This window comes from Ruditapes philippinarum, unplaced genomic scaffold (genome assembly GCF_026571515.1).
Source record: "Ruditapes philippinarum isolate M1 unplaced genomic scaffold, ASM2657151v2 ctg956_1_1_1_1, whole genome shotgun sequence".
NCBI lineage: Eukaryota > Metazoa > Mollusca > Bivalvia > Venerida > Veneridae > Ruditapes > Ruditapes philippinarum.
The window spans coordinates 246,608-260,743 of NW_026858848.1; the positions used below are offsets into that span (position 1 = coordinate 246,608).

General features: G+C 32.9%; 1 protein-coding gene across 1 annotated transcript; it reads left to right on the top strand.

The window, feature by feature from the left end:
• Positions 1-6,143: 6,143 nt before the first annotated feature.
• LOC132754479 (small ribosomal subunit protein eS19) lies at positions 6,144-13,683 on the top strand. Its single transcript, XM_060745115.1, has 5 exons — positions 6,144-6,292; positions 6,706-6,806; positions 10,361-10,429; positions 12,180-12,294; positions 13,569-13,683. The coding sequence occupies exons 1-5, from the start codon at positions 6,225-6,227 to the stop codon at positions 13,651-13,653; spliced, it is 438 nt and encodes a 145-aa protein (XP_060601098.1). The 5' UTR covers positions 6,144-6,224; the 3' UTR covers positions 13,654-13,683.
• The last annotated feature ends 453 nt before the right edge of the window (positions 13,684-14,136 follow it).

Here is a 14,136-nt window from a genome sequence, read left to right on the forward strand (position 1 = left end):
GTCGTAATTAATAAACAAATCAAATACTTTCAAAGATAAAATCAATCAAAATTGATCTACAAAATCATTGAAAGTTGTTAAAACTCTTAACCCTCCAGTATTTAAAAGGTAAACAAACATACTTCCCTCTTAAGCCAAATGATAAGAAAACTCAATAAAATTTAATGGTAATATAACATTAATAAAGCAGAAATTGTACCAGAAACATGCTACATTTTTATACCGATATTGTACCGATATATTTGTTTGTTGGTGAAAGAAACGTACATGTATACAATGTTCATGAATATTACATGTAAACAATGTACATGTATGTATATATGTTTTTGTTCAAGCTACATTTGGAATAACTTGCATGAGTTTTTCGTGTCGCGCATTTAGGACTAGCATTGAATATGACAAACTACATGCACTTTACTTCACATTAACATAAAATCAGAGAGTATCAAAAGCTTGATATAACGAAATTAGATCCTATGGATAAAAATTATTTAGACGCAGACAAGTCCCCGATCAGACCTAATAATATTATAGATTGTTTGAAAAACGTACATGTAACATGTTATGATATTACAAAACAAGTACATGTATGTTAATGTTTTTTGTCAACTACATTTGAATAGTTGCATGATTTTTCGTGTCGGATTTAGGACTAGCATTATATATGACATTAATGCACTTTACTCCACATTACCAATGCAGTGTATCAAGCTATATAACGACAATTAATCCATGGAGGTCGGGCGTAATCTTGTCGGTGATAAAAAAAATTATTTAGACGCAGACAAGTCCCCGATCAGACCTATAAAGTTTTTCTCGGAATTCGAAATAGCGTTGAAGAAAATTAGGATAAAGTCTAGGAACAAACGAATTAATATGAATAGACAGATGTGCGATTTTATCATAGCATGATCGCTTTCCATTTTGCAATGGAAAGGGAAAAATGGAGGGATAAATGTACTTTACCTGCAATCATCTTTACTAAAGTCGGTGTCTGTATATGTCTCTAAAGGTAGCTTGAGCTTCCTGAAACCCGACCGCCTTACGCAACTGAAAATGTAAAAAAAGAACGTGCGAACATTTTTAAGGTATACGTACGGAAGCGAAATGGTGCCATTCCGTGCGACGCCCTTATACGGCCAAAAAACTTAATTAGATTTACAAAGCCTTGAAGTTGTTTTCATTCTCAAGAAGTCCAATGTATTCCGAAGATCTTACGAACATCAAGCCCTCATCGTAGTGAAGCTTGGCTCGGACATTTCTAACCGAGTGTGCAATTTTTCACAACAGAGGAAGTCAAATGCTGTTTGTGGCAGCTGTGTGAGATTGCACCTAACTTCTCTTCAGTGTTATTTATAATTATTTTCTTGGTGCTTCGGGGTCATTGATTCCCACACGTTAGTGATTGAACGTTGAATAACTTTTAAGTTGGGGCATTGAGAGATGCAATGCATTTTTAATTATTCTCTGCATGAACAGACTCATCATCAAACCGAGACTGCAATTTTTATATTTAATTGTTGTTTTTACCGCTTCCGAGGGATCACCCCTTTTTCAGTTTTTTTTTTGTCGTTGCCGGCCCGTGTTCAGCTGGGAGGTCCATTGTAATCCATATTGAGATGTTCTTATCCTTAATTTACACCTTGCCCTCTGTTCACTTTCTTTTATTTCTACTTTTCTTTCTGTTTACTTCATTAGCGCATCTTTTAATCTACTAGTACTTGTCGCATTTTAAGCTCTTATAGGTTTTTGTTGACCTTCAAAATCTAAGTCCTTGGCAGATTTTGAAGATTGAAATGCGTCAAAAAGAATATTGAAAATTGAATTCATTTCATTTTGTTTGAAATTGTTTACTTTTTTCTATTTTAGATCTAGTCCAACGTTGGCATTTTATGCGCGGAATATATATTTGATAGTGTTGAGATAAAAGGAAGATAAATATAAAGTGGCGCGGAAAGCCTCAGTTAATTAAACCATTCTGATTATCACTCCTGAGGTCCGGGTTCGATCCTGGGTTACACCTTGACGGATTTTTCAGAGACACTTTCGGTGATTTCCTACCTCGCATGTATCAGTGCTATACACTGGGCATGTAAAAGAACCGAGGGGTCTTATTCAATAAGAGCAAAGGGACTGGTTCCCGGGTTCCTTGTATCTTATTAATTGTCTAATGTTTACAATGTATACCTGCTAAGAGTGATCGTATCGTAAACGATTTTAACAGCAGTATGATGTAGAGCAAAGTAGAGACTTCATTTGATTATAAATACTTATTAAATGTTGAATTACAATACAATTGGTATTCAAGTATTCTAATAAAATTTACCGTAAAACAGAGTAAATCAATAAATTCTCGGTTCAAAATTAACGATTTTAATATTTAGACAAACTTACAATCTCTGAACGGGAAGACCAGTCGGTCTCAGGGTAAAGTTTTTTGTCCAGAAATTCGGGTTCCCACCATTGATTTAATTTATCACCTTCTCAGGCTTAATTCATTTTCTTAATTTTCTGTTTAGATGTAACCAATTTCTGTTGGAACAGAAGTGGCATTTTAGCCGATGACGTCATCGCCCTGTAACTAAGTGACAATGACTAATGACGTAAATTAACGTCAAATATACTGTAACGACGTTGGTAAAACGTCATAATGAGCATATAATATGCAAATACTAAAGTATGTTGAATTAACAATAAAGGAATTAGTTTCCCGTATTAAACGACACAAACCACTCTCGGTGTTGAGCCCCCAGGGTTTGGTGTTCCTTAAAAACGTTTACAATACTTTTATTGTTACGATTGGAGTTTAGGCTTCTTAATTTGTTTTGACTTTACGGCACGATATTGTGCTTCTTAAAAACTGCATATATTGTCGGGAAAGTATGATTCAAATCCTTATTTCATTTTCATTAAGCCTATTGTGTTTTTTTTCCTGTAAAGTGTTCCTCATTCAATTCAATGTTGATTCTCATGTTTTAATATTATCTAACAATAACTGTGGTAGAATCAGGAACGCGGTTTTAACGTGTCATTACATTAATTTCTGTTTATAAAGTGCAAAAATTATTTAGCTTTAGTCTCCCCCAGCTTTATCAGCTAGACACTTCAGAGAATGGAATATTGTTACCTCTTATTAGTTTGAAAATATTAAATTGATAAACAATGTATTGGACAGATTTTTTTTTTAATATTAAAGTCTCTTTTACATTTGACTAAAACATTTGGACTTTTTGTTTACAGATGTGACCCTTGTCATATTAATATTGTGCGCTGCCATGAACTCGAGGTTTTTTTAAACAGGTTTTTGTTTCATTTTTAAAGAAAGAAACGCATATTAAAATTGGAAACATGATAAATAGAATACCAAACAAGTACATATAGATATTATAAAATTTATCAGGATCGGCAGATAAAATATACAGCGATCGGTAGAGGCCTCACCTTTTTTCTCTTAGCCTGCCATGATAAATTTTGGAATACAAAACACTCAGCAATGGTATACAGTATATATTTTTTTCTAAATTATACATTTCATTTACAGAATTCCCAACACTTTCAGACAGTCCCTACGCTTTGACTGATAACACTGTCTACTCTAATGCACCTTAAATGCTACTTAAATAAGTGCTTACCAAGTGCACATTTGGTAATCTTTAAATAGAATCAGGCAATTATACACAAATGCATTGCTGCCAAACGTTGGTGTCTCAATTGCTCTCGCATCACCCTAACCATGGGGACAAATTATTTGGCTACCTTCAATTTTCTCACGCAAAGCGACCTGTTGACAATTCAGGGAAACAGTTGGCCTTCACATTAATTAAGGCCAAGGCACGCTCCTGACAAATCGAGATTGTTGTCGGTTTGTTGATATTTTTATAATTTTATTATCTTTAAATACGTAACAAGCTAAGAACCTAAAAATTAGTTTCAAACTGGCAAAGAAATAACGCAAAGCAAAAAAAAAAAAAATAGGTTAAACGGAAAAAGTTTCTTTTAAACAGTATTTGTGCAAATTAGATGGGCGAAAGAATTAAGAGTACGAAAATATGTATAGACCGAAGATTCACGATTTCCATGATCAAAATTATGTAAACACCTGTCTTTCTTTTCAACATCCGCAAACGTGACGTGCGACAGAAAGTAAATTTATCGCAATAATATATTATCTAAAATTTGCACTTATCAATATGCGGTAGTTTGTTTGATTTGTAAATTTATTTGTGTAGATTAAAGTGTAAATTTATATTTGGTGTACACTGTACCGCGTAGATCGTCAAGTTCTCATTTTATAGCCAGTTATTTCGACCGGAAGAGCGCTTATTTACATGCAAATTTAGTGGTGTGTGTTGCCAAAAGCTCAGATCAAGTCGGTTATATCCTTTATTTAGATGTAGTCGCGAACTGCAGACCTAATTTAAGGCGTGATTTTGGGGAACAAAACATTTTTATACTCAAAAAAAACTTTGTGCCCACACAGTCAGGGATCCAAATTTCTACTCGTCCTGCATGCTTTGCTACACGTTCTGTATTTTTGCCTCGATCAGGGCACAAGACATCTGTTGGGGACAGGTACCCATACCCTAAGGAAGGGTAATTTTGCGTCGCTTTAAGGCAAAATTCGAAATTTTATGATACCATCAGGTCTAGGATTTCATGATATTTACGGACAGTCTGTAAATTTTTGGACGATCCATAATTTTACAGATTTTCTTATCTGTAAATTTACAGACATTAAGTAAGAAAATAGTAGAAGTTGCATTAAAATTTAAAACCGCAGGTTAAAATAAATAAGGTTAGGTATCATACGATTAAATGTAACAGTATGTTAAGATTCAGAACAGTTTGATGACTTTCAATTTTCATTTTTTACAAAAATTTCAAAATCATCATACAAAGATGAAACTCACCCCATTACCTTTGTAAATATAAACAATCAATAAAACAACTTGTCTAAAGCTGCGGATTTTATTGTAAAACTAAAAACATCAAATTTCACATTGAATATCTGTAAATTTATGGATTGAAAAATCATTAAATTTCTAGACTGTCTATAAATTTACGGACAGTCCATAAATATCATGAAATCCTAGACCTGATCATGTATTCAGCTGTTCAGTGTATTTTTATCACATTTACCCTAACAGTTTTATTATTTTGACAAAAGGTATTTATTTTTTAGTTTTGTTCATAAATAGGTCAAAACTAATGTAAATACAAGCTGTCTTGATTGTTTTTCGTTACGCCCGATTTTCTGGCCGAACATGCTATGGGTTTTTGAGCAATTTCGATATGACATTGCTTTTCCCAGAAGCAAAAAATATATCTCAAAGCGACGTCATATTTTAGTTATAGGACTAGTGTAATGAGTAAATGTGACCAACGAGGCTTGACCGACATCAACTATAACAAGCCTGTAACATCTAATATATTGGACTACTCATTACATGATATCCTACCATTGGTTTCAATAGTTTGTAATTTTCCTACCATTGAAATCAATAGCTATTTAACAAATCAAACAAATTACTTTAAGTTGATTTATTTTAGAATTTGGAGGGGATTTTTTTCTGAGATAGGGGAAAAATACATATGATTTTGAGAGGGGAAGTTTTGAACGGAACCCATAATCAGCCCCTAAAACGACCAAACAAGTGCCCTGTCGATGTTTAAGATAAACATCGCCTATGCAATAATACCTTGACGATGCAAAAAGACCGCTAAAAATTCTCATAGTTGATTTCTTTACATAAATTTAACGAACCAAAATCAGAAACAAAGCTGGTGTTTTAGGTTATGTATAACTCACGCACTTTATAGGGCATTGTCAGGCACTTTAGTTACGCCCGTATCCAATTAACAGTGCGTTAAGAGCTTAAATTATACATAACCTAAAACACAAGATTTGTTTTCGGTTTTCCATCCTTAAATGTAAACAAACTGATTTTGAGAATTCTACATTTCTATTACATCGGCAAATTTACACTTGTCCTGCCGGACGAGCATTCAACAATTTTGTACTCGTCCTGCATCAATGTCTACTTGTAAATACGAGAGGACGAGTGGAATTTTCGATCCCTGACACAAAAATACTTGCCTCTACTGAGGCTGAAAATTACATAAAATTTTTAATTTGTGATATGTATTCATTTTGGGTCATATCTAAATTGTACTTAATATTTATTCTTGTCATAATTGACTTTTATCTTTATCATATTTTACAGATGGGGATCTCAGTGAAGGATGTCAATGCACATGATTTTACTAGGGCCTTTGCTGCCTTTTTAAAAAAGTAAGTAAATTTTAGTGAATTTCAGTATGAAAAGTCCAATTTATTAAATTTATAAGGTATAACTATTTTTAATAATGTTGAACAGGAAATTAATTTGTGAAGTCCTTATTTTGCCCCTGAAAAATGTTAATTTCCTGTTGCTAAGTCTGGAATCATCAATGAAAAATAAGAAAAATATAAATGGCTTCACATTGCATACTCGTACTGCACTTGTTCTATTGTAAACCAGCATAAAAACTTACTGATAAAACGTTCCTAAAATCTTTCACATTAAATAGCTCAAGTTTCAATATAATCTTGATAAGATCAATCATTAAGAGATATATACTTGAAATCAAATAGATTTGTATGCAAGAGATATATACTTGAAATCAAATAGATTTGTATGCTGTAAAGAAGATTGTTTACTTTAGGTCTGGTAAAATGAAGGTGCCAGAGTGGACTGACTTTATCAAGACCGGAAGATTCAAGGAGCTATCCCCCTATGATGTCGACTGGTATTTTATTAGGGCTGGTAAATCACTTTTTCCTATTTCAGCCATTTTCAGGCTATTATTTCATATTTTAATGTAATGTCTCCATGTGATGAAAGATCTGTCTTGAAATACAAAGTGAGAGTATTTTATAACTGATTTAATTCTGATAGGGAGACATGTTCACCGTTTACCTCAATACCTTAATCTACAGAATTTGTATACTGGATTGTCATATTCTGAATTTGAAAGTTATAGGATTTCAAAGTCGAAACACTTCAAAAGAGGCTGCACTGGCTCTATACTGATGTCTGGCAAGGCCAAAAATGAAAATGTTTTTTCCAGCAAAGTCCTTGAACAGTCCCTATTAATTATATACAGGTTTTTCTCCTTAAATATACGTAAGGGTCTAATCCAGGAGATTGCTGTTTCCCGTCCACGACCAAAAAATTTTTATTTTAGTTTTAGAAAATATTTTTGCGTGTTCCTAACATGGTACTTCATTGAGATCAGTATGGAATGTTTTTAGTATAAAATAGTTCCTCTCTTGCTTTCCTTTGAAAACTTTACTAGCTTTCGTTTGGAATTTGTTTTCAAAGTGACAAAATTATCTGCTCTGCCAATTTCAAAACGGTCAAAACTTTCTTTCAAATTAAGCAATTTTTCCATAAAATCTGAACTAAAACCATCTTTTTAAGCTCCCAAATAAGCAATATTAGCAATATTTTTTCCCAAAATCAACGGGCTATAGGTTCTTTAAAATTTAGTGAGAAAAACCACCAGTTGGTGTTCTGTATAGTTAGGCCTGAAAAAAAAAAATGTTGTGTTTCCGGTGGCCCGACCGACCCTATTTTTTAGCGCCGACCCAAAGTTTTTTATCGATGTACAAAAAAAAAATGGCGCCCGTACCGAAGACAGGTTTTAGTATTGCGAGTCGACAACAATGTCAGGCACAGACGATTCGGGTTCCAATTACGTATTAACGCGCACCGGCTAATATGGCGGCACAACAAGCAGCCGAAGTGTCACTGCTGGCGATTTTCTTTAAAAATACGATCATAGTTTGGCAAAACAGGAAATCAAATTAATAGACCACAGCAAAACAGCTCAAAACATTTTTCGGACGTGCATGGTCATGTTAAGAGTGATAATATTAAAATTGAAGCCAGTTGTTCGGTAAGAATAAAAAAAATGAAAACGAAAGTCGAGTCATGCCATTGGTAAAATTTATTTCAAAATAAAATATTGAAGACTAGGTTTGGTAGTCTAACATTTTAAGTACTTTTATATGCTATAGAATATAATTTAAAGTACATATAATCCGTATCTGACATATCTACAATCGTTGATTGACTAAAAAAAAAAAAAAAAAAAAAAAAAAAGTCCGACCTACCGACCCTACTTTTTTTTGCCTCGCCACCAGAAACACATCAATTTTTTTTTTAGGCCTTAATAGTTACAAAATAGTGTGAATTTCTAATGATGAATCTCTATATCTTGATACCTAGTGAGAGTACAAACTGATTTAATGAGTCTGACTAGATATTCACACAAAATAATCATTTATCAGGGCCAAAAAAAACCTTCTTTGTAGAGGCCGAATATAGGCTGCTTCCCCAACCAAACTAGCCTCTTTTTTCCCCCAGTTTGGTCCTCAAAATTCCCCAGTCTTTTGAAATTTCCCATAGAATTTAGAACAAAATTAAATGATGGTGTTGAATTAAGGTCTTTTACTGCCTTATTAGTATTTCCCAGTGCTTTTTGCTTTTCTATTTTGAAGAACTTGTTAAAAGTTTGTGTTAAATTTGAGACCCCTTTTCCCAATGCAAAGTATGCAAAATCACACATATTTTCCCCAAGAAAAAGGCTGATGCGTCTTCCCCAAAAATAGTGTTTTGGCCCTGCTTGTGAATAAATTGCTTTGTAACTTGGTATCTTAAAAATGTAAAAAAAAAAGCAAAGCAATGGAGACAAACTGATACTAAAATATAAAAAGTGTAGTATCAAAATTCAATATATAATTTATCTTGCCTGATAGTTTCAGTATATATGGTTAGTGCAATAACTGGTTAACTCCTATTAAATTTAAAAGAACTTTACCTGATACTGCACTATAAAGGAGATGAAATAGTATTTATTTAATGATAATTATAAACAGATAATGATAATCATACTGGATCATGGAAGTAATGAAAACAGAGTGACTTTCTTATGATGATAATTTCGATTTCTTGACAATCAGTGAGAGTTAAAACTGATTTAATGAGTCTGATAGAGAAAGTCACACATCTTTACTAAACTTGGAGAAATGATTCTTCCCAGGCTTCTTGCCATTACATTATCCATAGATCCTATAGTAGCCATCTAAAATTTGAGAATAGCTAGTAGTGTAGCAATCATAACAGATTTGAAATTTGAAGATTCTTTATTTACACATTGAATTTGAAAAAGTAGCTGCATTACTTCTATAGAAGGCAAAGATTATTGTGGGGGGAAAAGGCAATGATATCTAGAAATTTTACTTAAATGCAAAATGGTTATGGTGACCTGTGAATATTTTTAAATTTGAAAAGTGAATAAAAGACAGTTGGAGTACTATCATTCAGAACATCTCAAGTCTTTTTAGTCTGAATGACATTGCTTAACATGTTTTAATGTTGATAACTTGTTCCAGTGATGAATAAAAAATGACGTGATACTCCATGAGGGGATATTTAACTGATTTAATTCTGATACGGAACTTTTACCATCCATTTTGTTATAAGCCTGAAAGAATTTTCGTATTATCTTGTTTTGCATAGCAACACCATTTCTTCTAACAAATTAACCAGTCCATGTCTCATTTAGGATAATGACTTTTATTGGCCTGTTTGAGAATTTATAAATCATAAAATGCAGTATTTATTATAAGACAGTTTTGCCAGATTTTAGTGCAATACTTGTGAAACATTGTTACTGTTGTAAGATAGATTTCCTTCCCTTTGTATTTTTGCTTTTCATTGTTGAATTAGCCTGCAAGGTTCTGCACTGGTAGAGTAGGCCTGTTGATAAACATGTATATATAGTCACGAGTGTTAAAAAAGAAAAAAAAATATTGAGTTATCATGTACTTTTTTCTAATGAACTTTATGACATTTAATACAATATAAGATAAATGTTTCTGTAATGTTCTGGTGATGAAAAAAATCACTTGATCAACCATTTGTGAGAGGATTTCAAACTGATTTAATTCTGATATTGGAACACTTGCAGAAAATAGTATTCTTTCTTTTTTCATACCATGTTCTACATTTCATTAGGTAAAACTCAATTGTTGAATCTTGAAATGTGAACACGTATCTTGTATGTTTTCTGTACTTCAGTGTCATTCATATTACAAATTTAAGTTTAAAAAATATTTGATACAAAAAATGTAAGTAGATAAAGTTGCGGCCACACTTCATTTGTAGCCATAAAGTACCTGAAAACATTTTTGATATTAAAAAGAATTCTTCATAAATATATAATAGGCAGTTAAACTTTAACATGGAATCAGTCATTCATGTGAAAAGGGTTAAATTCTTTCTTCATTGAGAATCGTGTGTTGTATTTTCAGCATCTATCTGCAGACACTTGTACATCAGATCACCAGCTGGAGTCGGAGCTTTTGAGACCATCTACGGAGGTACGCTTGTCATTATTTTTAGCTATGTTTAAACATTGGTTTTCCACCGGGTTCAATGTTAAGAAGACCAGCCTACAATGTATCTGACACTGCTTTGATTCTTAATAAAGATTACAACTTCTTACGTGCACAACTGTGGATGTCCGTGGCCAAGTGGTTACGGTCGTTGATTTCAAACCACTTGCCTCTTACCGCTGTGGGTTTGAATCCGAATAAGGACTTTGAATTCTTTCATGTGAGGAAGCTATCCAGCTAGCTTACGAAATATCGGTGGTTCTATTCTGGTACCCGTTCAAGCCTGAAATAATGCATGGAAGGGCACCTGAGGTCTTCCTCCACCATTTAAGCTGGAACGTCGCCATATGACCTATACTGTGTCGTGTGACGTAAAACCCAATAAAACAAACAAACATTCACATCTTGTCTATAAAAAGGCATAAACTTTATTACTTGACATTGCTCTAAGCGAAAACGCTTACTGCATATAGACATATTTAAGACTACCAATTTGCCTCTTAAAGTAGAGCATATATGTCTTACCAACTTATTTAAATTTATTTGATCAAGGGGTAGGGCGTGACAATCGTAGTACAGTATATAGCATATTTTAATTTTATATAAATAATTGTATACCGATAATTGTATTGGATCATGGAAGTAATGTAAATAATGTGACTTTTTCTTATGATGATAATTTTATTTCTTGACAATCAGTGAGAGTTAAAACTGATTTAATGAGTCTGAAAGAGAAAGTCACACATCTTTACTAAACTCGGAGAAATGATTCTTCCCAGCAATTTTGCTTACTTGAGAAAATAGTTTACATCTTACAACGTTAGATTAATTCTTCTGTAACAAAAAAAAAAGTGCACTACTTATTACATTAGATCAAATCTTCTGTAACAAAAAAGAAAAAAAATGCACAAAGTCCCATAAATTCTGGATTGATAATTTTTGTGTCGCCTTGAAAAAGGCGACATATAGGGGTTACTTTTGTCGGCGGTGTCATTGTCAGCGTCCCCTTAAGCTTGTCCGGAGCATAAGTCGGTCATTATATGTCGAAATTGACTTCAAACTTGGTATGCATGCTTCTTATAATGACCCGAAGTACAGTGCACAAGAACCGGTACTCTGCGCTTCTTATTATTACATATAGTAATTGAACCGTCTGTCCGAGCAAACATTTTGGGTTTAGGGGCTATAAAGCAGTAAAGAGAACAATAGGTTCATTCCGTGATCAAAGGGTTTATGGGCTAGTAGCCCTTAAGAAAACAAAGAAAATAGCCCCTAAACCCAAAATTCTTTGAGTTATTGCCCTTTGTTGACTTTCAAATTTCATTTTTGTCCTGGCCATTTCTCATAAACTATATTGTTCACAAGGCGACACATCCGACTCGCAGAGTTCTAGTTCTGTTTAAAAATGTTAAGTAAGAAAGTCATCTTTGTTCAGTTTGGTTCATAATCTTGAAAGTACATCTAATGATGAACTAAGACATATATTATACTCTTCAATATATTAAAATGTCTTTATTATTATATAACATTTGTTGTTTCAAGGTCTATGCTGACATGGATCTGCCCTTTAATAGTCATTCCTGTATTACTTGTAATTAAAACAAAACAAAAAAATCCCTCATCAAAAATTAAATATGGTTCAAATTCTTGAATGAATTGATTAATATCTACCATACTAATGCATTATGATGTCATGATATATTATATAGAATAATTATAAGTTGGTTGTTTATAGGTCGCCGCCGACGTGGAACTGCCCCAAGTCATTTCTGTAAGGCCACTGGATCCATCTCCAGACGTCTGTTACAGAGCCTTGAGAACCTGAAGATTGTGGAGAAAGACCCAAATGGGTAAGTTAACATTTCTAGATATTACATTTATACAATTTGTGAAATGGACATGTGTTGTTGTTGTAGTCGGGTTTAGTTGTTAAGGTCGCTGACTAAACCACTTGCCCTCTCACGGATGTAGGTTCAAGCCCTGCAAGGATCAGGTTCTTTAATATGAGAAAGCTAGCCCATTGGCTTATTGTGATCTTCCTTTACAATAGAAATGGAAATGTTGCCGTTCGACAAAAAAAACTGGTTGTGGCAAAAGATTGATAACAAAGTGTGTAATTTTTTTCACAAAAGGGTTATGTTGAAGAATTTAAGTATTAGAGGAAATGCTATAGTTAAAGGGATCAGGCTAGCTTATATATTGGTATAGCCATACTTTTATTAAAAGTTAGATAATATTTAATCTTTGAAAGATTCAATCATTGATTTCCAATATCAACGGTTGGTCAAACACCATTTTGACAGTCAATCTTTTGAAATATAAAGTCAATTCAGCTCAACTTTATGAAAATATGAGCATAATGTCACTTTAAGGATAGCTGGACTTGAAACTGTATTCTTGCATGCTTGCAAAATGATAAATAGTTCTTTTGGAAGGCAAATGCAGTGTGGATTAAGATTATAAGATGGGTTAAATCAAGATATTGTATTCCAGCATGATGAACTTCTTAAATCTTGACAACTGTGAGAGTTAAAACTGATTTAATGAGTCTGATTGGAAATAAATGAAAGTAAAAGCTGAAAATTATTGTGAGCTTGATTTCATAAATACAGAATTCATGTATATAAATTTTGTGCACACTTTTGCTGAAGTTGAGCTGATGGGATGACTACTTGTCTTCAAGATTTTTGACATTTCTTTCTTATTGAGTCTGGAAAAATGTTGCTGTGCTCACAAATTTGTTTGCTAACAACCATTTGTGGCATTTAAAATACATGTACTTAACAAAATTAAAATACTTGACCAATTTATAATGTAAATTATAAAGAATTTGTTGATTTATTCATTTAACTAAATTAGCGTCATCTTGCAATAATAATTAGTGAATAAAATACTCATTTAACTAAAATAGGGTCATCTTGGTCACATTGTTAACATATGATATCATCAGCTTTCTTTGAAGAAAACAAAAAAAACAACAAAAACAGATCTTCTAATAGTTGCTTACAAATGTTGGTACAAAATGTGACATGCACACTATTTGCAGAAACCAATTATAAAACAGTACAAGTAATTGTTTGACATACTTAATATTTATTTATTTGAGTTATGTTTTATTTTCCAGTGGCCGCAGGCTGACCTCACAGGGCAGACGTGATTTGGACAGAATTGCCGCCCAGATCAAGTCAAAGAAAACAAGTGATATGTGATCTGTAAATAAATGAAAAAAACATTGAAAAGATTTATTGTTTATTCGGTGCATAGTTGTATGTTCCGCAGCATAGTGCCTTACAATAAAATATATAAAAATGCAGAGAGAACGAGAAAATAACAACAAAATCTGAAATAGCTGGTTTTGAAATCAGATATGGTTTATGAAAGTTGAAAGATACTATGTTCACGAAGCAGTGAATCGTTATACTGTGGTCAATTTTAATAACACTAAAGATTTTTAGTCTCCATGTTTTGATCACATAAAATGATGCCTATTTGCATGAAATGAATATGTATTTAAAGAACGTTCTTGCATACATCTTCAAGAAAATCCCACGTAATGGGATCATTATGCCTTAGAAATGATAATTAGGTAATTAGTACAGATAAAGTGATATATTTTGTATGAAAATGAAAATACTTTTGTTAACATTTTGCTACTTGAATGACAAAATAATTCACATTCCACTTTCTTTAGG

Coding starts and splice junctions, on each gene's coding strand:
- LOC132754479 (XM_060745115.1), top strand. CDS start 6,225: ATGGGGATCTCAGTGAAGGATGTCAATGCACATGATTTTACTAGGGCC. Junction 6,807..10,360: donor CTGGTATTTTATTAGGGCTG/GTAAATCACTTT, acceptor TTGTATTTTCAG/CATCTATCTGCAGACACTTG. Junction 12,295..13,568: donor GTGGAGAAAGACCCAAATGG/GTAAGTTAACAT, acceptor TTTATTTTCCAG/TGGCCGCAGGCTGACCTCAC.